Source organism: Ornithorhynchus anatinus, chromosome 15 (genome assembly GCF_004115215.2).
Source record: "Ornithorhynchus anatinus isolate Pmale09 chromosome 15, mOrnAna1.pri.v4, whole genome shotgun sequence".
In the NCBI taxonomy this organism is placed as follows: domain Eukaryota; kingdom Metazoa; phylum Chordata; class Mammalia; order Monotremata; family Ornithorhynchidae; genus Ornithorhynchus; species Ornithorhynchus anatinus.
This window is the reverse complement of record NC_041742.1, coordinates 3,072,014-3,093,723: the sequence shown is the minus strand read 5'-3', so window position 1 is coordinate 3,093,723 and position 21,710 is coordinate 3,072,014. Positions and strand designations below refer to the sequence as shown.

The 21,710-nt window shown below is 44.6% G+C and overlaps 1 protein-coding gene across 5 annotated transcripts in view; it reads right to left on the bottom strand.

The window, feature by feature from the left end:
* Positions 1–21,444, bottom strand: part of RHOT1 (ras homolog family member T1) — a 43,846-nt gene extending 22,402 nt beyond the window's left edge. For 3 of the 5 annotated variants that reach the window (XM_029079799.1, XM_029079802.2, XM_029079801.1), the window contains exons 1-8: positions 9,588–9,646; positions 8,226–8,307; positions 6,723–6,766; positions 4,028–4,081; positions 3,597–3,649; positions 2,831–2,939; positions 2,425–2,526; positions 1,499–1,597 (exon numbers count right to left, since the gene is read on the bottom strand). In XM_029079799.1, coding sequence (XP_028935632.1) covers positions 1,499–1,597; positions 2,425–2,526; positions 2,831–2,939; positions 3,597–3,649; positions 4,028–4,081; positions 6,723–6,766; positions 8,226–8,307; positions 9,588–9,620 — 576 coding nt within the window. In that variant the 5' untranslated portion in view covers positions 9,621–9,646. Of the gene's footprint in view, positions 1–1,498; positions 1,598–2,424; positions 2,527–2,830; positions 2,940–3,596; positions 3,650–4,027; positions 4,082–6,722; positions 6,767–8,225; positions 8,308–9,587; positions 9,647–12,371; positions 12,391–21,337 lie in introns of those variants that run through there. The other 2 variants (XM_029079797.1, XM_029079798.1) reach the window with 2 other exon arrangements.
* Between the last annotated feature and the right edge of the window lie 266 nt (positions 21,445–21,710).

Here is a 21,710-nt window from a genome sequence, read left to right as displayed (position 1 = left end):
TAAGTGTTACTGATGATGATACATCCTCTCTCAGGGTCTGAAGTTCCATAGAAAGGGGGAGATGATTGGTCCTGGTTCTAAGAGTGGTCCTTCTTGAACTCCCTACCCAGAGAGACAAACATGGAATCTAAGCAACTCCTAATTTCCTTAAAAGTTTGGTCTCCTGAGCATATAGGGCAGCAAGGAAAGACAGGTGGAAGACAAATCAAAAGAGGACAGACAGTAAAAGGGAAAGAGGAGAGTTAATTAGGAAAGAGCCACAGAAGAAAGGCTACAGACAAAGGAAGAGGAGAAGAAAGGAAAAAGAGAAGGAAAAGGGAAAGGTGAAGAGAGGAAAGAGTAAAATGTAAAAGGAGAAGAACACAAGAAACTACGAGAAGAGAGTTGGAGAGATTAGGAGGATGAAGACGGAAAGAAAGAATAAGCGGAAATGAAAGGAATAAAAGAATACGGAATGACAAGAAACAGAGGGATGGGATGGGAGACCGATACGGTTGTGTTTAAAATCTCTCAAACTTTTTGCCTCCTTTATCATCATCGAAGATTGAGATCACACTACGTAAACCTTAAATTAAGGTGGCCTGTGGGCAATACGCTTGTTACACAGAACTTAGAATGTTCAATTGCACATTTAACTGTTTTAACTCAAATCCAGCCACTTGTGAATATTTCTGTCAGTTTTCCCCCACTCCAGCATAAGCTTCCTGTGAGAGGAAATGGATCTTACGCTTCTGTTGTCTTTCCCAAGGACTTGGTACAGTGTACTGCACTCGGTTGCTACTCACTACCATACTACTCACTACTCCTACAATAACTACCATTATTACTGCTACTAATTATTAGAGGCACAAAATTAACAAAACTCTTAATAATTACACTATCATACATGCACAGAACCAGTAGACGATTCTTTGGACAGAGAAGACACTCAATAAATCTCATCGGATCAATTATATGGGAAGAAAGCCCACAATCTAAAAGAAGTAGGAATGTCAGGATAAACCAAAGAGAAAAATAACACCTTTTTGGGGGAACTCTTCATATCCCATTTAGAGGGCAATTAATTATCTACAAGATTTGCAAAAGTTCTCCCCAACCAGTCCCCATTCTGTTGATCAAAATGACACGGATTCTTTGTGTGGGTCTTATATATAAAATCCTGAACACAGGGATGATTCAAAACTCAGCATTTATTCTATCCTTAATTACCTCACTCTTCACTGCATAGTGTTGAAAGAGATCCTTCATTCTTAGGCTCAGAGTTCATGCTCGTTGAAATCGCTCTATGAGAGAGCATTCATAAATGGACCACACTGGCACAATCAAGCAATGGTACTATTGAGCGCCTACTGTGTGCATAACACTGTAGTAAGCACCTGGAAGAGTTTAATACAATAGGATGGGTAGACACTTTCCCTACCAATCCAATTGATATTTTAAAAAAGATCTGATAAACAAATACACTCAATCAAAAATGACTAAGGAAATTGAGGCCTACCTGAAAGAAGTTGAGTTCGGCATCATTCAGGGTTCCGTCGTTATCCTGATCAGATATTCTGAAGATGCGAGTAAGGGCTTTTATACATGCCGGTTTCATCTTCAGGTTAACAAAGAGAAATTAAAATTGTTAGTTGATCATACTAGTTCCTTTGTGTTTCATTTCCTTGACTAATGCTGAGATGACTTTTGCTGTCCTTGATTTCAATCTTTTATTATCTTCCCCCCCCACTCTAAAAATTGTGAAATTATTACAACCAACAAGGTACAAAATAATAAAAATGAGCAAATCAAATCTCTTACTTCTAAACAGTTACTTTATTGAACACCAGTTAGAGCACTAGACGTGTACTATTGCCCAAATTCCATTTTAATTTTTGTTTCCCTACTTTGGTCGCGGATTTGGATTTGTAAACCAATACCATCCCTTTCCCTATTTAGGGACAAATAGGCCACAGCAGGCAACAAAAAAGATTAGCACTTGGAAATGTATTTTCCACATTTCATGAGGTAAACAGAGGGCAAGCCACTGCTTCTACCGGAATGGAATGCATTCCATTATTCCATATTATTGGGTTTGGATTTTTAAGGTTTTGTCTGATTTAACCTCATTACATTTTTGCAAAAAATTAGGATTAAGCCCAGGAAATCCTCTCAGCACCCAAACGTTCATTTTGGTTTGGTTGCCTCTTGGGGTGTCATCTGAATGACGGAATGAGAGCCATAGTGAGAGATTACACAATCCTACTCTAGTAGCTAAAAGTGACTAATTGATGTAGTAGCTGGGCAGGAAAGTGACTAATAATAGAAAAGGAATCACATTTCAAAAGTTTCAACCTGAAAGTTAGTAGGAACAAATCTGTCAAAAAAAATCAGCAAAATAAGCGCCATACCAATGTTTTTCCGCTGCAAAATGATCAAAGTTACCTCTTTTTCCTCTGGACAGTAGAGAGGTCCTGTCGGATGTAGGACAGCTTTTTGCGCATAATAAAACAGCTCTGAGATGTTCTTCAAGTTTTTGGCTGAACACTGATTTTTAAAAAAGTTGCAAAGTTGACATTTAATGGTCAGGGGAACAACTTTTAAAAATAACACATGCATGACGACTCTGAACACGCTCATTTTCTTGGAGAATAAGATATCCATTTATTGTTTCCTAAAACATGCAAATCTGTGATGAAAGTTGGAAGAGAGCTCAAGACTGCTGACTGCTAGTCCAGGCACCTCCCCAGCTGGCTTTGCTGCTAACGATAAGCTTATTTTTTCCATACATCATTTAGAGATATTGCACTTGAATTCACCAAGAGCAAACAACCCAATCAGAGCAGCATACCTCCACACAGGTTTCTATCTCTGTATACTGGTTCATTATAGGAAGGATGGTCTCCATACTACTATATTCCACGAGATCAGACTTGTTTCCGACCAGTATCAGAGGGAGTCTGAAACACATAGGGCATGGGGGAGATTGGGGGGTAAAAACCAGTTCACAGAGTAAGTTTCTATTATAACCCTATCATCCAATATTGGAACATTTTACCTTTCTTCTCTACCCGAACCAAATCATCAAGAGAATTTCCAACGGCTCAAAAAGAAATCCTGAGCTTATAGCTGTACTGCTATAGTTTCCTTGATTCCATTTTCAATTCAAAATATCCATGTCCCCAAACAGGCAACCAGCTGAAACAGCAAGCACACTCATAGGACAATGGGAAAACTACATTTCTCACCCACAGCCTTTCGCCAACGTTGCTTCCACATAGCAAGCATTTCTGCTTCTCAGTCTCCCTCAATATTTCCCCTTCTGCCTCAATTCAAAAATGACCCGGAGGTCAGATTAAGAAACCCTAGATGGCCAGGAAACACGATCGAGCTTTCCTTCTTCCACACTGACCCCACCAGGACTGTTGACACTTGCAGCCAATAGAGGAATGGCAGCCCAACATTCCCTCATGGAAGGAAGCTGGCCTTGTGAACAAGGGAGACTATATCACAAACCACCAAATCTGACGAGCAAAAGTGCCCAACAGCTGAAGATTCTTGCCAGACCAGAATAGTGCCAGCTTTCAATTTAGCTAGTAGGCCAAAGACATTTATACCTGCTGTCTTTGTCTGTTCTCTCATTGATGAGGGGAATCCACCGGCTTGTCACCTAAAATGAAGAGGCTGGTTAAAGCACGTGAGAAACAGAACAATCAGAGCTGGAGCTACCACTGAGGTAGCTAGCGGGGGCCAAGGGTACTGAAGCTTGAAGGAGCCCATTCTAGGTGATAGGAAGGAGGAAATTGCTAAAGCTAAGTATCCTCTGTGAAAAATGCCCCATAACTAGTCCCCCAAGATGGGCTCAAGCTGAGGTCTGTAAACTCCACACTGGAGTTGGGCCTGGGCTAAACTACAAATGGATGACCGGGCTTGGGCCTCACTTTATCCAAAACTCTGAGATCCCTACTGGGGGCTTGTGGGCTGCTGGGCTCTAACTTTACACAGGCATACCCAAACCACTTATCCAAACACCAACACAAAAATTTACCTTATCAATAGAATGCTTGTTGTTTACTGCATACACTATGCAGATGACGTTAGCCTAGAAACAGAAGAAAAAAAGAATGAATGACTCAATAGTGCAAGTCTTTAAATGTGTAACCCAAGAGGTAAGAGGCTGCCTTTGCTCCATAACCGACCGAGTCTGAAATCTTAGAAGTAAATGTACAGAGCAATTCTGGAGAGCCATATGGCCCAAGGTGAAGGGGGCGAGAAACACTACTGAGAAATTCTTGGCCGAAAGGAGGCTATTCAATACCGCACCTGCAATGAGAGGAGGTAGACGAACAGACCGACGGAGCTTTAAAGGGCAGAGCTATCCCCATCCAAAAGCCACAGAAACCCCACACAGCATAACTTCAGAAGATACGAATTCTCCAAGGTAGTCACACAAATCTACTATTTAAACCCCAGGAGAAATAAGATGCTTGAGGGCAGGGATTCATTCATTCAATCATATTTATTGAGCTCTTACCGTGTGCAGAGCACTGTATTAAGCACTTGGGAAGTACAATTCAGCAATAAAGGGTTCTGGGTTACCTATTCTTCTGTACTCTCTCATGATCTTAGTACAGTGCTTTGCACACTAAGTGCTCAATAAATGTCACTGATTGATTGATGGTGATCTTCCCCAAAAGAGAGTTTAACAAGTCAAAGTGAAACTGAATTGGGGGAAATACACATAGAGAAGCTGCGTGGCTCAGTGGAAAGAGCATGGGCTTTGGAGTCAGGGCTCGTGAGTTCGAATCCCAGCTCTGCCACTTGTCAGCTGTGTGACTGTGGGCAAGTCACTTAACTTCTCGGTGCCTCAGTTACCTCATCTGTAAAATGGGGATGAAGTCTGTGAGCCCCACGTGGGACAACCTGATTCCCCTGTGTCTACCCCAGCGCTTAGAACAGTGCTCTGCACATAGTAAGCGCTTAACAAATACCAACATTATTATTATTATCTTGTCTTTAAAGCTTTAATGCAAGATAGCTCCAACAAACTCTGTTTCTGGCAATAAATCCTCAGATGATTAGGGAACAGTGGAAGGTGCAGCAAAAAGAAGTGAAGGAAAATCATTTACATTCAGGAGGAAGACTTGAGGACAATCTGAATACTAATTTGCCCAATGGCTTGCTTGGCTCCTGACCTGGAACTCTGCTGACGCCTTTCCTCTATCTAATTATCCTAGCTCCAGGAAGTTAGGAGAATATAACCAACTCTCTTATACTGTCCTCACCCAAATGCTCAGCACATAGTAAATGCTCAATAAATAGGATAGAAAGAGAATGGGATGGGAGTTTGGCATTCCCATCAGCCCAGCGACAGCAGCACCGTTAGAATGGGCTGAAGGCAGGGGACAGGACAAGAATAAAGAAGGCAAGAGAAGGCAACTAGGTTGGGAGTCCCAGAGCAAAGGAAACAGAAGGTGGCAGACTGAAGGAGAAGACACAATAGGATGCTCAAGGGAAAGTGGAGAAGATGGACTGAGGAAGGGTACACAATAGGACGCTTCAAATCACCTTTCTTTAGCTTATATTTTCAGAACTCTGAATATGCACCAAAAATGTTCTAAGACTCCATCACCCGATGGAGATGGCAGCAGTTAATGGGGAAGAAAGAATCATGATGCCAAGAAAGGAGACGTGGGGGCTGCTGAGAGACCCAACCGTGGGGAGCTTGGCTCGGCTGTAACCATGGAACCCTATGAGGGTGGGGAAGAAAATGACTGAGGGGAACCTGAGGAAGGTCACCCCTGGCCCCTCCTAGGCTCCCCATAGAAGTGACTCCTCCCCAACCTTCCTGCTCCTCTCTTCGAAACTTCTTCAGGTTAGCTCTCACCATTCAGGGGGAATGACAGAAGGGCTACTGATGGGGACCGTGTGCACGACAGCTTCCGATAACTAACCAACGTCCTTGCTGGATTTAATAGAGTCTTTTATTATGAAAAACTAGAGACTTCAAAATCTGCCCATTTCCTCAACAACTCAGAAATGATTTCAAAAATGGCATTTTCCAACAACACGACAGGACCATAGTATGTGAGATTTGACCATAAACACTGGAAAACCCTCAAATGATGTGCAAGGAATTTTAGATGCTGGGTTTTTTGCCCTTCTCTTGGCTCTTGTATTTTATGTCTACTTTTTCACATTTTCTTCCATACTTGTTGGCTTTCTGGCTTCCTGGTACCTCTTCAGTGCTATCCCGGCCCCTTGGGAGTCCCGTCTCCACCACCTACCTGCTCCTTTGGGGACCCTGTCTTGTCTGCTCCCAACCTTCCCCATCGGCTCATTTTATGCTGGGTTCTGACCCAATGGACAGCATAATTAATGGCCAATTAATGCTCCATTCAGAATTTTCTCCACTCATTCTCCCTTCCCCCAGTTCCGGTAAACTACATTCTCTCCGGCTTCTCCTCTCCTCTCCTCTCCATTGCTGGTGCAAGTGGGGGTAGAGGATAGGATGGGGAAGGAGGAGGAATGATTCCCAACTATCAGTGGGATTTATTAAGCACTTACTGCGTGCAGAGCACTTTACTAAGCGCTTGGAAGAGTACAAAGACTAGGTAGATATGATCCCTCGCCTCAAGGAGCTTACAATCTAGAAGGGGAGACAAACAATAAAATAAATTACAGGTATTACTTGTACATCATAAAGCCAACAGAACATAATCTAACTGCACCATTTAACTCACCTGGGATATTTCATGATGGAGTTGTTCATCACTCTGTTCTGCTTCTGTAAGAGAGAAAAGTTACGTTAATGGGGAAAAAAGAAATATAGCTTATATTTTAGTCTTTCACAAGTGTCACTTGAACTAAAATGTATTTTGCTGAGCTTGTTTTAACTGGCCATATTTTTAAACCCTTGTCAGTTACATATATTGAGCCTTCAAATTCAAGTGGCTGCTTTAACACCACTGTTGTTAAACCTTTAATTAAATTTGTTAAAGGAAACTGGCTGCTTTAAGGCTGTACATTCTCAAACAGCCAGGGTTTCCTTTAACAAATGCAGATAATTTCTCCTTAAATAATATTAGCAGAAAGGATACCCGAGGAGCAGAGCACTACCTGCTTCTCTAGTTCTCCTTTTTGTCAAAGAGACTATCTTTTCAGGAAAGACTGATTTTGTTTTCTTATCTCCAGCACCCATTAAGGGGTGAACACATACTATTACTGGGATCTTTCAGGCAGCAGACACTCATTGCTCTCCTAGGGAATGAACCATACAAGAAAGAATTGCAAGGTACAGATAGCCTTGAAAAGCCAACTATGGCCAGGAGTCTTAGGAATCTGGAATTCTTTTTATTTTTATTTCCCAGGAAAATCCTTGTTCTACTGAGAAAAGCAGGTAGATCTGTTTGTCTTTAAAGCATAAGAGCAGAACCACCAGTCTAGTCACACTGATACTCTATAAACAAGTTCCATATCAAAGCCTGCTAAAAAAGAGTCACTTTGCCTAAATGTGAGAAGGAGGTTTAAGGAACACCTAAGATACCAGAATTACTATGCAACAAGGTTTCTCAGACATTGGGTGGGAGCCAATATCCCGGTGGGTGGTTAGCCATTCGGGTGGGAGGGTTGGGGTCTGGAGTAGGTGAGCTTCAGGGAAGGTGGGTCTTTCTATAGCCGGGATTCTCCCCTGCACTTCCTCCCTTTCGGCTTTTAAGATCACTGAAAGGGAGACATATCTGAACCTTTTTAACTGTGGAGGAGGGGTGATGGGGGGGATCGTGCAGTCCTCAGATGAAAGAGTTTCAGAACCCCTGCCTTTAAAGCATTAGGAAGCAGAGAAGGTATACGCTCAGCTCTCGGAAGGTGATCATCAATAAAGATGGTGGATATGACCCATGGAGGAACGGCTGGCACCATGGAGATGTCATCTGGGATAGGTGCTGGTAAAGCAAAGCCTTGTCTAAATTTAACGTAGCTCCACCAACAGCACTCTGGCTGACCTTTGATTCCATGCTGCAAGCACCCAAGCCCCAATCATGGAAAGACTTGAATCTGAACCTCCCCTGGGAAAGTCCTCTCTCACCCTTCCCTACCCGTTTTGCAGATCAGCCTGAACATTGTCATCTTTGGGAGAAGCACGGGGGTGGGGGGATGGTTAGTTTGTTACGATAGCCGCCTCCAGCACCAATGACCTCCCACGCCCTGGAATGACCCAGGAGCCCTGCCGACGGAGGGTCTGTTACCTGAGTAATCGACGATATGCGTCGGAACTCTCTCTGGGGTGACATCGGCGGGGATGGTGATTTCTTCTGCGCGGGGAGGGACCTTGTTGGCAAAATTGAAAACGAAAGCCTATTGTGAGAACCGTGGCTGAGGAATAAATACAAGTAACTGACTTATCCCGGAAAGTGTTTTCCCCGTACCCACGCTACAGGCACCTCGATAACCACTACAATGGACAGGCTTTAATTATGTGCTTTGATTTGCAGCCAAAAACCTGCCCAGAATCCACATAATTGTTTTTCTCTATATGAAAAGGTGTGTTCCTGCTTGAAGTGTGGGCCCAGGCTGGATGAAGCATACCTCCTGTTAGAAGCTACTCCAGCACCCTTTCATAACTGCGAAATGGAACTCTGGGTGCAATAGTTAAATACTTCACCAAAGCAACTTCAAAATCACAGACATATTTTTATAAGTGAACTGAATGTAGCACATACTTTAGCGAGTCTAAAATCAAGTATAGGTGACGCTTTGTATCCACGGGGGATTGGTTACAGAAACACCGGTGAATCAAATGGAACTGCGACTATTACCTGTGTTCGATAGCCAAAATTTCTTTGACAACTTGGGACCACCTGAGCTTTCCTGGGAAGAGGTGGGTAGGCTTTGACCGATGGATGCTAAAGAGACAGCAGAGGCTTGGGGCTGGACTGGGGTGCCGCCCAGCCCAGAACATACGGCCAACCAAGAGCGGCCGTTGCAAGGCCGCAAACTCTAAGGGGTTACTCTATGTAGAGCACCCCATTGCTCCGAGGCATCCCCCAAAATGAACTGCAACCAAAGCTATAAGCTACTCAAATGCACCTCTGCTTGAGGACTTGGAATTTGGGGATGTGATAAAAATCCTTAACAGTACAGTACAGACCCCCACCTTTCCTGGGTGGAATGACTACTCCTTGGGTTGCAAATCCAACAGCTGGGAGCTCTATTTTAAACTTGAAAATGTAAAAAAATACAAATAAAAGTAAATGCTCTTTGACATACTTATTGATATATTCACAAGGGAGTGATGAACTCTGGCAATGCTCAGCATGCAGCTTCTAAAGGGAGAGAGGAATGAACTGGGACTTGACTGGGACCTGAGCCCTCAACAAGCTCTCTTATAACATTTTGGCTTGGAGTGCCAAAGCAGATAGATGGGTTGACCTGACATTTAGGAAAAGAATACAGGAATTCTAATCGAACAAGCGGACACGCACAAAGGTAAATCACTTAATTTTAATTTAAAATTTCTAAGAGGTTATCAACTAGTGCTTCTGTTCTCCATGACAGTAACCAGATTAGAAAAGGAGGTAGGGAGTAGTGTGGAAGTTAAGATATCTTACCTCTTCTGGAAATTCTTCACTGACTAGGGACATAATCAGTGATGTTTTCCCAACTCTAGCTGTAAAAGGAAAAATTATGTTTATGGTACCACAATCCATTCTTCAACCATCGTCTTCAACGATGACAATTTTTTGGACAAAGATCTGTTACGGCTAGCTTCATATAAGAGGAACCCAAATGATAACTGTTCCACCCCTTTACACCTGGATCTAAAGGTTACAATTTTGATGACCTACAAAATTCAGTGTTGTATACCATTTTTAAAGTCTGGCATATCAAAAGAGCTGGTGTTGGAAAGAGTGGCGGGAAAGGGGGATTCTCTCAAAATACATTTTTTCTATGGGCTTTCTTTTAGTTAAGTGCCCTAAAGTGAAAAGTGACTCGGCAATTTTCTGAAATAATAACAATTATGGTATTTTTTAAGTGCTTACTATGTGCCAAGCACTATTCTAAGTGCTGGGCAGATATAAGGTGATCAGGTTAGACACTATTAGAAACACAGAAAATTTCACCCAATTCACTTATCTAAGTCAAATTTTGCTAGGAGTTCTTTGTATTTAAAGTTTCAAACAGTAAAGAAGTAATAATAACAATAATAATAATAATATTTAAGCGCTTACTATGTGCAGAGCACTGTTCTAAGCGCTGGGGGAGATACAGGGTAATCAGGTTGTGCCACGTGAGGCTCACAGTTAATCCCCATTTTACAGATGAGGGAACTGAGGCACAGAGAAGTGAAGTGACTTGCCCTCAGTCACACAGCTGACAAGTGGCAGAGCCGGGAGGCAAACCCATGACCTCTGACTCCGAAGCCCAGGCTCTTTCCACTGAGCCACGCTGCTTCCCTAAGTACTAAAGTAATGATCTGTACACATCTACATTTCTTATCTTCATACATATCAAGCTTCGTAGAGATTCCTTGAACACTACCCAGTGTGATAGGAATATCCGGAGTCCCTATAACCTACTTGATCCTAGAGGTCAGGAAAATAAACTTGAATATCTTCTCGTGCCAGTTCATCAAGAACTACCTCAAAAGTAATTAAGGAAACTGAATTTGCCCAATGCCAAGAGAAAAGTGCTAGGGAGACATGAAAATAATCCCATTAGCTAAGTGCCTACTATGTGCCGAGCACCATGCTAAGCATTTACCTAAGAGTAGGGAGGACCTGGGTTCTAACACTTACCTGCTTTGTGTCCTTGGACAAATCACTTCTCTGGGCCTCAGTACCCTCACTTGTAAAATGGGGATTCAATACTTGTTCTCCCTCCTACTTATGTTAGCCCCATATGAAATCTGTTGATCATCTACCTACCCCAGTGCTTAGTACAGTGCTTGGCTTATAATAAGTAAGCACTTAAATATCACAATTATCAAAGCAGAAAATGTGCCTCTTTTAAGCTCCTCCTGACACAGTAGGTAATTCAGTCACTCAAAAGTATTAACTGCTCTAAATGTTGGGCAGAGTTCACTAGGAACAAAAGACTGATCTCTGCGCCTCGAGGAGTTATAAGAGGAGCAAGTATAACTGTGCCTGGAAATGACAAAAACAATCCTGGCAATACAGAAATGTGACTGAAGAGTTTCAAAATTATCATCCAATAACTCTTCTCACACACATGGCATTCAGTCACCTAATCGCCATCAAAAATGACCTCGAACTGCATACTAGCGAAGAGCAAGCTGGACATCACTCAGAATAGCCCATTACTAACCCCAGACGTTCTCTCCTTCCACTATCCAAAAAATGCAGAGAATGCCGAACCCAGTTTGCTTTACTCGACTCGGCCAAATGCCACTGTTTCCACTGCATGTAATGAGACTGAAATTGATTCAACACACACAGGGATCTCTAGGAAGAAAGAAGCTGCAGCTGTATAACGGAAGCTACGGGATTCAACAGCCCATTCGGAATAGACCAAGCGGAGGAGTCAAAACGGGGAGCTACATTCTGCGGAGGATGTTTGCAGACCGACTTGCAGTGGCTCCTCAACCAATTCAACTAGAGAGAAGAGATCATCTTGCTGAGGAGCAACCTCCCTGTTGGATGTTCAGTTGCCCCCCAAAAAACAGATTTGCCACTTGTATGTTTTACCATCAGCAACATGCAGGTCGAAATTTGGGTTGAACGCCGGCATCAAGGAAGGGAAGACGATTATTAAGTCAAAAAGCAACCCAGAGGCAAGTCCAAAGTCTCATTTCAGGACGGTATTCTAAAAACCAATCTAAATCAATCAAAGGCATTTATTGAGCACTTACTGTGTGCAGAGCGCTGTACTGGGCACTCGGGAACGTACAGTACAAGAGAGTTGATAGAAGCAACCCTTACCCACAAGGAGTTTACATTGTTAATGTTGATATTTAATGTTGGTATTTGTTAAGCGCTTACTATGTGCCGAGCACTGTTCTAAGCGCTGGGGTAGACATAGGGGAATCAGGTTGTCCCACGTGGGGCTCACAGTCTCAATCCCCATTTTACAGATGAGGGAACTGAGGCACAGAGAAGTTGTGACTTGCCCACAGTCACAGAGCCAACAAGTGGCAGAGCTGGGATTCGAACTCATGAGCCCTGACTCCAAAGCCCGTGCTCTTTCCATTGAGCCACGCTGCTTCTCATTGTAAGCTAAGGTATTAAGACGCACACTGACGTCAAAGATATGGGAAAAGTGGGAACCAAGCAAAGCGAAGATGGGCATCCAATGGATTCTGCAGTTGGGAAACCTGATGGATGTCCCACAACTCCACCAGACTGTAAGCTTAATGTCGGCCGAGGTTGTGTCACCTTTTGTGTCACTGTTAAACGGCATTCTCCAAAGTACTTGATCCTGTGCACAAAGGCTCTCAAACAGCACTGAGAAGATGGGGAGATTTAAAATAGGTCTCCATAACTAAATTTAATACCCTTCAAGGGCGGATAATGAAAGTGCTTGCAGGTTAACATGAGAACCGTAATATCACAAAATTCTCTTGAAAAATGACAGCTGCACGGTGCTTGGCAGATAGTTTTCTTGATGGCAGTTGCAGCTTCCTAGAATAACAGATCAGAATGATCAAGTCGGTAGCCTGGCAACAAGAAGTAAAAATGGAAAACAGGTAGCTGAAGATGTGTACATTTTCACAGTCACCTCTGCGTTCATGGGTCTGACTATACCTCCCTCGTCCTGGAATCCTTAAACTGTCACTGTTTCGGGAGAATCGTCAGCTGACCTATTGAACTAAAATATCCAGCCACAGTCACCCCAGATAATGAGTCATGCTTCAGCTTGGGATTGTGTGCTTCTAAGTAGGTCCCTCTTGAGAAATACAATTCAACACTGTTGGCAAAATTATCTGGACTTCTCCAGGTGACAATAAGTACAGTGCTTTCGTCACAACTTATGAACCCCTATTTACTAAGTGACCATTACATTTTTGCAATTCAGCTTACGTGCAACAAAACCGACATTTAATCACCACCACCAAACCTGGCTTTTTCACTTAACCAATGGACTAAATTAGCCAGTGGGTCTCAAGGACACCCTACCTCTCATAACCATTTAATTAATTTCGTTATGAAATTGTAGCTGGGGCCCAAGTGCATCTGGGTTTTTAGATTTGAGCTCCACTAAGAAACAAACTACTCTCTGTGTTACTGCACAGCTCTGGATGAGGTAACTTCACTGCTTGACATCCTGTAATAATTCCATCTGGTTGGCTTGGTTAAATCATTTCTTCTCTGCAGCCCAACAACCTAGGCCTGGATAATAACAGTAATAATTGCAGTATTTGTTAAGCCCTTACTATGAGCCAACCACTGTTCTAAACACGGGAGTAGATACAAGGTAATCAGGTTGGACACAGTCCATGTTTCTCATGGGGCTCACAATCCTGATCCCCATTTTACAGATGAGGTAACTGAGGCACAGAGAAGTTAAGTGACTTGCCCAAGGTCACACAGCAGACAGGTGGCAGAGGCAGGATTAGAACCCACCGACCTCTAACTCCAGTGGCGAGAGACAGAGACAAAGGATAAGAGAGAGGTGAGCCAATAGGTGGCTTATTTGTAAAACTGGTTTAGAACATCCCCTGTTGTCTCTGCTGAAATACACTTGCGAGAATGATCGCCATAGGTGCACTCAAAATATCTAACAGCATATTAATCAAAAGCAGATTGGAAAACAAAAAAAGTCACCCAGGGACCATAATGAAAATTTCCCTGAAAGCTCAATGCCACTTACACCTACGCTTTCAATCCCCTACCTGAAAGAGCACTTATGTCACTTCACTTCTCTGTGTCTCAGTCCCTCATCTGTAAAATGGGGGTGAAGACTGTGAACCCCACGTGGGACAACCTGATGACCTTGGATCTACCCCAGTGCTTAGAAAAGTGCTTGGCAGATAGTAAGTGCTTAACAAAATTCCACCATTTATTAATTATTATAATTATTAAGGCTTTTGGAAAGAGACTGATAGATCCCTTGTTTTTCTGGTGCTCCCTAGCATCCAATTCATGAAGTAGACTGGGCATTATCATCAGAAGGCAGTTGCTTACTTTTCTGACTAGAGAAGGAGTACATCTATTCCAGGACAAAAAAGCAGAGAAGAAAACTGGACAACGGTAATAAACTGTCTAATAAATAACATCATTATTATTGTTCTTCTACAAAAGAATGCTATTTCCTGAGGACTTTCTCTGAGCCAAGCACTGTCCTATTACAGTAGGTAGATCCAGGATAATCAGATGGGACACAGTGACTATTCCACGGGTGTTTCATAATCTAAGAAGGAGGAAGAGGCATACAATTTATTCCCATCTTATACGTAAGAAAAAGGAGGGACTGAGAGAGATTAATTGACTTGTCTAAGAACACAAAGCAGGCCAGATTTCCACGTCTCCCAGTTCCAAGCCCGGCCCGCTGCGGACCATGTTCCTACAAGAAGCAGCGTGGCTTAGTGGAAATAGCATGGGCTTGGAGGTCAGAGGACCTGGGTCCTAATCCTGCCTCTGCCACTTGTCTGCTGTGTGACCTTGGGCAAGTCACTTCACTTCTCTGTGCCTCAGTGACCTTATCTGTAAAATGGGGATTAAAAGCGTGAGCCTCATGTGGGACAGTGACCGCGTCCAACCTGATTAACTTGTATCTACCGGGCTCTTAGAAGAGTGTTTAATTATTTTGATAAACCAACCCCTCGGCCCCCAACTCATTTCTGCGCCATCCATATAAAACCAACTTCCCCCACAAACCATCCCCTCACCCAAGTAGACAGCATTAATAAGCCCAGCCATAGGTTGCCCCCCACAACACCGACCCGGGTGCCTCTAGAGCCATCAAAACCGACCTCTCTACTAAACCCATTAGCACCATCAATTCAGTAAGCATCAAGTAACACTGCTGAACAAAAGAGAAGCTAACCAAGGGGGCATCTTAGGCCCTGCTCACCAAATGCCCACAACAGCATGCTCTGTCCATCTCCGCAGCCTAGGAGAAGTAGCATCCATGGACTCTATAAGAGGGAGGGAAAGTGCCAGTAGCCTCTTTGGCTTTAAAGGGGCAGTGTCACCCACCCCCCTGAGGGGAATCCAAGGGAGAGATTGGGTGCCTGGGGGTGGGGCTGGAGAAGTAGGAGACCATTAAGGAGAAGATGATTTGCAGCTGCTTATCGTTAAATGGTCCTGGAAAAACATCCTCCATTATAAACACCTGCAACCCATTCACAGACTCCTCGAGGATGGGGTCCGGTTCTCTCCCCGTGCTTTCCCTGAGCTTAGGACTGTGCTTTGCACTCAAGGGGATAAACAGTAAATAAGAATGAATGAGTGACGGAATGAATCTATCGATCAATCAACTCACACTCTTCACTAAGGCCTCCCTGGTTCAGACAAAACTATAAGAAGTCTGACTCCTACTCATTTACCATGCATTAATAGTCCTGAAGCAACATTCCTCACCAAACTTCTCAACGTTATATATCTAAATTTGACAAACGCCCTGGGCATGAATGATTTCATTCCAATCCTAAAACTTATGTATAGCTTTACAATGTTAATTGGCACTAATTTCTCTACTTATTCCGCTCCATTCTCACTACCAACTGTAGGACTGTTCTTCCTTCGGCTCTCCCTATTAGAGTTTTGGTTTTTTTTGCTTTCCTAACGGCAGGCACTCTAACACTATTCACTGATTAATAAAATCCTCAGAAAAACAATGACAAAACCAATTCTGTCCTTCAATTTAGTTTCCACGCTTAAGTTTCAATAACTTTTAAATGTCATTCTAGTTGAGTTTTAGTCTACTTCCAGTTTTAATTAAAAACTTCAGGATCTAATATCTTTCAACACCAATTTACTAAGAAGATTTAACCTATAGTTCAGTAATTTATAATTGTCTCTGGTGTGCGGTGGCGGTCCCGAGCATACGGGGGAGTGAGCCAAACATGTGTCTCTCAGTGTACTCTCCCTAGCCTTTACTGCACACGATAGGCTCTCAATAAATACTACTGACTGCTTTGGCTGTTACACATGTTGCATAAAATTAAAATTTCCCTCAAATGCTATCTTTTTGCATGAACACCCTTCTCCTTGAGTGCAGGGATCAAGACTTCTAACTCTACTGAATTCTTCCAAGTGCTTAATAAGTGCCCCCCACTCAGTAGGTATTCAATACAAGCTATTGACTGATGGAGCAGCCGCCTCATAAACCCGTAAATAAACTATAGAATTTTTGAACATTTAATTAGAAGTGTTTCAAGCAGAGTCGATAATACTGCCTAAATGCTGAACTAGATTTAGTTCCATGAAACCCAAAGCACTGTAATCCATTTAAGGTACTTTTCTAAGGGTACTCGTTGAGCACTTACGATGTGCCAGGCACTATATTAAGCACTGCGGTAGATACCAGATTATCAAATTGGGCACAGTTCCCATCCCACATGGGGCTCATGGGAGGCACTGAAGTTAAGTGACTTGCAGACAGGTCACAGAAGAGGAGAGGCGGAGACAGGATTAGAACCCAAGTCCCATTGATTCCCAGGCCCATGCTCTACCCACTAGGCTATACTGCTTCCCCATTAAATTGGGCATTTGCTGTGTGCTGACCACCGTATTGTGCACTTAATATCCATCATGCCACTTTGAATCCGGCACGCAGTAACAGCCCTCTGAATTTTGTCAAGAAAGTCAATGCAAATGAAGCAGGTCATAGTGCAAGAGAGGTGATGACGAGACTCATACCAACAATTTGAAAGAAAAACAAACCATTTCAAAACAACCCACTTGATACTTGGTGAGGGAACTTCTTGCCAACTTTGAAGCAGTACTATACCAAAGGCAGGAATTCAGGGAAGCCGATGAATGACTAAGGGGAGGAATGACAACTATGTGTGCAAAATTTTAGAACACTAAAGTTACACCACAGTTAACTTGAAAAGCAGTTTTCCAGTTGGGTGGGTGGTCAAAACTTCAGTTTTTGTCAGTTAGCACAGTGTAAGTGCTATTTTTAAAAGGTACATTCTTTAAAACACCCCCCAACCTCTCCTGCTTTTCTTCTTCCTAATAATAAGAGAAATAATAATAATATGCATGACAAACACTGTACTAAGCGCTGGAGGGGATATAAGCAAATCAGGTTCGGCACAATCCCTGTCCCAAATGGGGTTCACTGTCTTAATCCTCATTTTACAGATGAGGTAGCTGAGGCACAGAGAAGTGAAGTGACTTGCTCAAGTTCACACAGTAGACAAGTGGCAGAGCTGGGATCAGAATCCAGGTCCTTCTGTCTCCCAGACCCATGCTACAGCCTCTAAGCCACACTGCTTCTCAATTTAGTTTAGTTGTTTTATCTTCCACCAAAATAGCCAGGTGTGTGTTTTCTTATGGTACTTGTTAAGCACTTACTACGTGGTCAAACCCTGTAGTAAACGCTGGGGAAGGTACATGTTAACTAGGTCAGACAGTCCCTGTCTGGGCATGGGGCTCACAGTCTGAGTAGGAGAGAGAACAGATACTTAATTCCCATTGCACAGCTGAGGAAACTGAGGCACAGAAAAGTTACACATCTTGCCCCAAGTCACACAGTAAGCAATTGGCAAAGCCCAGATTGGGACCCAGATGAGGTGGATATATGTATACATATCAACCCAACAGCAGCCACATGTGGCAAGTAAACATATTTATTCATACCCATCCTCACTTACATATAAAGGGCATATTTAATTGTACACTCAATAACCTTTTCTGATTCTACTATTTATAGATGTTTTGATATACTAGAATGTAAGCAGTGCAAAGGCAGGGAACCGTCTCTTGCTTCTATTTCATTTTCTCAAGGGTGGCCCTGTCCCCAATTGATTCCCAATAAACATCCCTTTCTATTACCACTCCTGATAGGCTGGAGAATGGAAGTTCAGGAAAGATTTTTTTTGGGTGAACACTGAAATAAATGTCAGGGAATATATTTTTACTGCAAATCTGACACTGTAAAAGGGGCCAGAACAAAAAAAAGTTCAACCAGAACTCAATTTGCCCCGCAAACCAGGTAACCCCCAAACTCCAGGTCCTTCTGAGGAGTTGGGGGCAAATGGCTATCTCGGGCTGCAAGCTCTTGGAGGGCAGGATTCTTGCCTTCTTACTCCTAATGCTTGAGAACAGTGCTCTGCACATGGGACCGGAGACTGATTTATCCATCAGGGGCTTGGTCTTTTACAGAAGCAGAGGAAGAAAGCTTCTGAGCAAAAAGGGAATGGATTAGTTGAAGGGGTGATCATGATGGAGGAAGAACTGGAGAGGCCTGTTGGCTAAAAAAAATCAATCAATGGGATTTATTGAACCCTTACTCTATGTAGAGCACTGTACTGAGTGCTTGGGAGAGTACATCAGAATTAACAGACATGTTCCCAGATGAAAAAACAGGCCCTGGAGAAGGAGGAGGAGGAAAATAATAATAATAGTATTTTTTAAACACTCACTAGCTGCCAGGCACTGTTCTAAGCGCTGAGAACTTGGAAGTGCAGGAATGAAAACCCAGATGTGAATGATTCCTGGATTTATCCCCCCTAACCCTCAGCCCCACAGCACTTATGTCCATATCTTTATTTTATTTATATGAATGCCTGTCTCCCCTCTAGACTGTAAGCTCGTTGAGGGTGGGGGCGTGTCTACCAAGCCTGCTGTCCTGTATTCTCCCTGGCGCTTCATTCAGTGCTCTCGACAGAGTAAGTGCTCAATAAATAGGTTGGATTGACAGATACGAGCAACCAGAGGGCATGGAGGTGAGAGGGACACACTTGGAGATGAGGATGAAAAGCCAGGAATGTGGAAGCCTTCAGGGGTAACGAGTGGGCTGCTTGGGAGTGACTGGACGTGAGTTCTAATCCCAGCTCTGCCACTTGCAGCTGTGTGACCTTGGGCAAATTACTTCATTTCTCTGTGCCTCAGTTACTTCATCTGTAACATGTGAATTAGGAGCATGAGCCCATGAGGACACAGGGACTGTGTCCAACCTAATTAACTCGCACCTATCCCAGTGTCTAAAACAGTGCTTGGTACATAAATTATTATAATGATGGTATTTGTTAAGCACTTACTATGTGCCAAGCACCGCACTGAGTGCTGGGGTAGATACAAGGACATCAGTTTGTCCCACGGGGGGCTCACAGTCTTCATCGTCATTTTAATAATAATAATAATGTTGGTATTTGTTAAGCGCTTACTATGTGCCGAGCACTGTTCTAAGCGCTGGGGTAGACACAGGGGAATCAGGTGGTCCCACGTGGGGCTCACAGTCTTAATCCCCATTTTACAGATGAGGTAACTGAGGCACTGAGAAGTTAAGTGACTTGCCCAAAGTCACACAGCTGACAAGTGGTAGAGCCGGGGTTCGAACCCATGACCTCTGACTCCAAAGCCCGTGCTCTTTCCAGTGAGCCACGCTGCTTCCCGAGGTAACCGAGGCACACAAAAGTCAACAAGTTAAAAGTTAATAATTATTATTACTACTTCATCTTGAAGATCAGGATGGAGACTGTGAGCCCCACCTGAGATAGGGGCTGTATCCAACCTGATAAACTTCTATCTACCCCAGTGCTTAAAACAGTGCTTGGCACATAATACATGCTTAACAAGTCCTATTATTATTATTAGTAGCTCACCTGAAAAATGGGGATGGAGACTGTGAGCCTCACATGCGGGTGGTGCCCCACCCCATTTGCCTGAGTCCACCCCAGCGCTTAGTACAGTGCCTGACATAAGAATAATAATGGTATTTCTAAGGTGCTATGTACCAAGCAGTGTTCGAAGAGCTGGGGCAGATGCAACATAATTAAGTTGGTCCAATCCCTGTCCCATATGGGGCTCACTCTTTCCATCCCCATTTTAAATAATAATAATAATGTTGATATTTGTTAAGCGCTATGTGCAGCCATAGTATTGAGTTAGCGGAGTCGGGATTCGAACCCATGACCCCTGACTCCCAAGCCTGTGCTCTTTCCACTGAGCCATGCTGCTTAAAAGACAAGGTAGTAATGCTCGTAGGGCATAGTGACTTCTCCGGGCCTCGGAGACCTCATCTGTAAAATGGGGATGAAGACTGCGAGCCCCACGTTGGACTGATGTTGAGAAGCACTGTGGCTGTGGCAAGAGCTCGGGCTGGGGAGTCAGGGGTCGTGAGTTCGAATCCCCCCTCTGCCACTTGTCAGCTAGGTGACTGTGGGCAAGTCACTTTTCTCTGGACCTCAGTTACTTCATCTGTCAAATGGGGCTGACGACTGTGAGCCTCACGTGGGACCACCTGATGACCCTGGGTCTCCCCCAGCGCTCAGAACGGTGCTCTGCACATGGTCAGCGCTGAACAAATACCAACATTACTATTCTCTGAGCCTCAGTGACCTCATCTGTAAAATGGGGGGGTGAAGACTGTGAGCCCCACGTGGGACCACCTGATGACCCCGTATCTCCCCCAGCGCTTAGAACAACGCTCTGCACAGAGTAAGCGCTTAACAAATACCAACATTATTATTCTCTGAGCCTCAGTGACCTCATCTGTCAAATGGGGCTGACGACTGTGAGCCTCACGTGGGACCACCTGATGACCCTGGGTCTCCCCCAGCGCTCAGAACGGCGCTCTGCACATGGTCAGCGCTGAACAAATACCAACATTACTATTCTCTGAGCCTCAGTGACCTCATCTGTAAAATGGGGGGGTGAAGACGGTGAGCCCCACGTGGGACCACCTGATGACCCCGGATCTCCCCCAGCGCTTAGAACAACGCTCTGCACAGAGTAAGCGCTTAACAAATACCAACATTATTATTCTCTGAGCCTCAGTGACCTCATCTGTCAAATGGGGGGGGGGGGTGAAGACGGTGAGCCCCACGTGGGACCACCTGATGACCCCGGGTCTCCCCCAGCGCTTCGAACAGTGCTCTGCACAGAGTCAGCGCTTAACAACTACCGACATTATTATTACTACGGACGAGGCGGCTGAGGCGTGAAAATGACTGGGCCAAGGTCACCCGGCCGACGAGGGGCGGGGATTCCCTTCCTTCCTTCCTTCCTTCCTTCCTTCCTTCCTTCGGTAGTAGGGATTGAGCGCCGGCTCTGTGCAGAGCGCGGCACTAAGCGCTGGGAATGGAGAATTCGGCAAGAGACGGAGGCCGTCCCTCCCCGCTCCCCGCCGGCGGAAGGGGGGGCTTCTCCAGCACAGCCTCCCCGAGCTGACTGACGGCAGGGTGAGGACGAAGGTGCCGATGGCGGCGGGGCGGCCCCGGACTCACGTTCTCCCACCAGGAGGATCCTCACGTCTTTCTTCATGTCGGCGTGCGGAGGCCCCGGCGCAGCCTGGGGCTGGAGTTGGGGCCCGGGCCGTGGCGGGAGGGCGGAAGGGAGGGACGGAGGGAGGGAGGGAGGGCGGGCGGCGCGATGGGCGGACGGCCGGGGCCGCTCCTCGGCGGGGCACGGGGCGGCGCGCACGGCCCCGCCCCCTCCCCGGCGCCTACGGGAGCCGGCGCGGGACAAGCTTCGCCGCAAGCCCCAACAACGCGCCCGCGGGCCACCTGGAAACGGAGCATGCGCCAACTCGCCCTCTTCACGCCTGCCTTCCCTCCCTCGTTCCCTCGCTAACTCATTCATTCACTCAATCACTCAGTC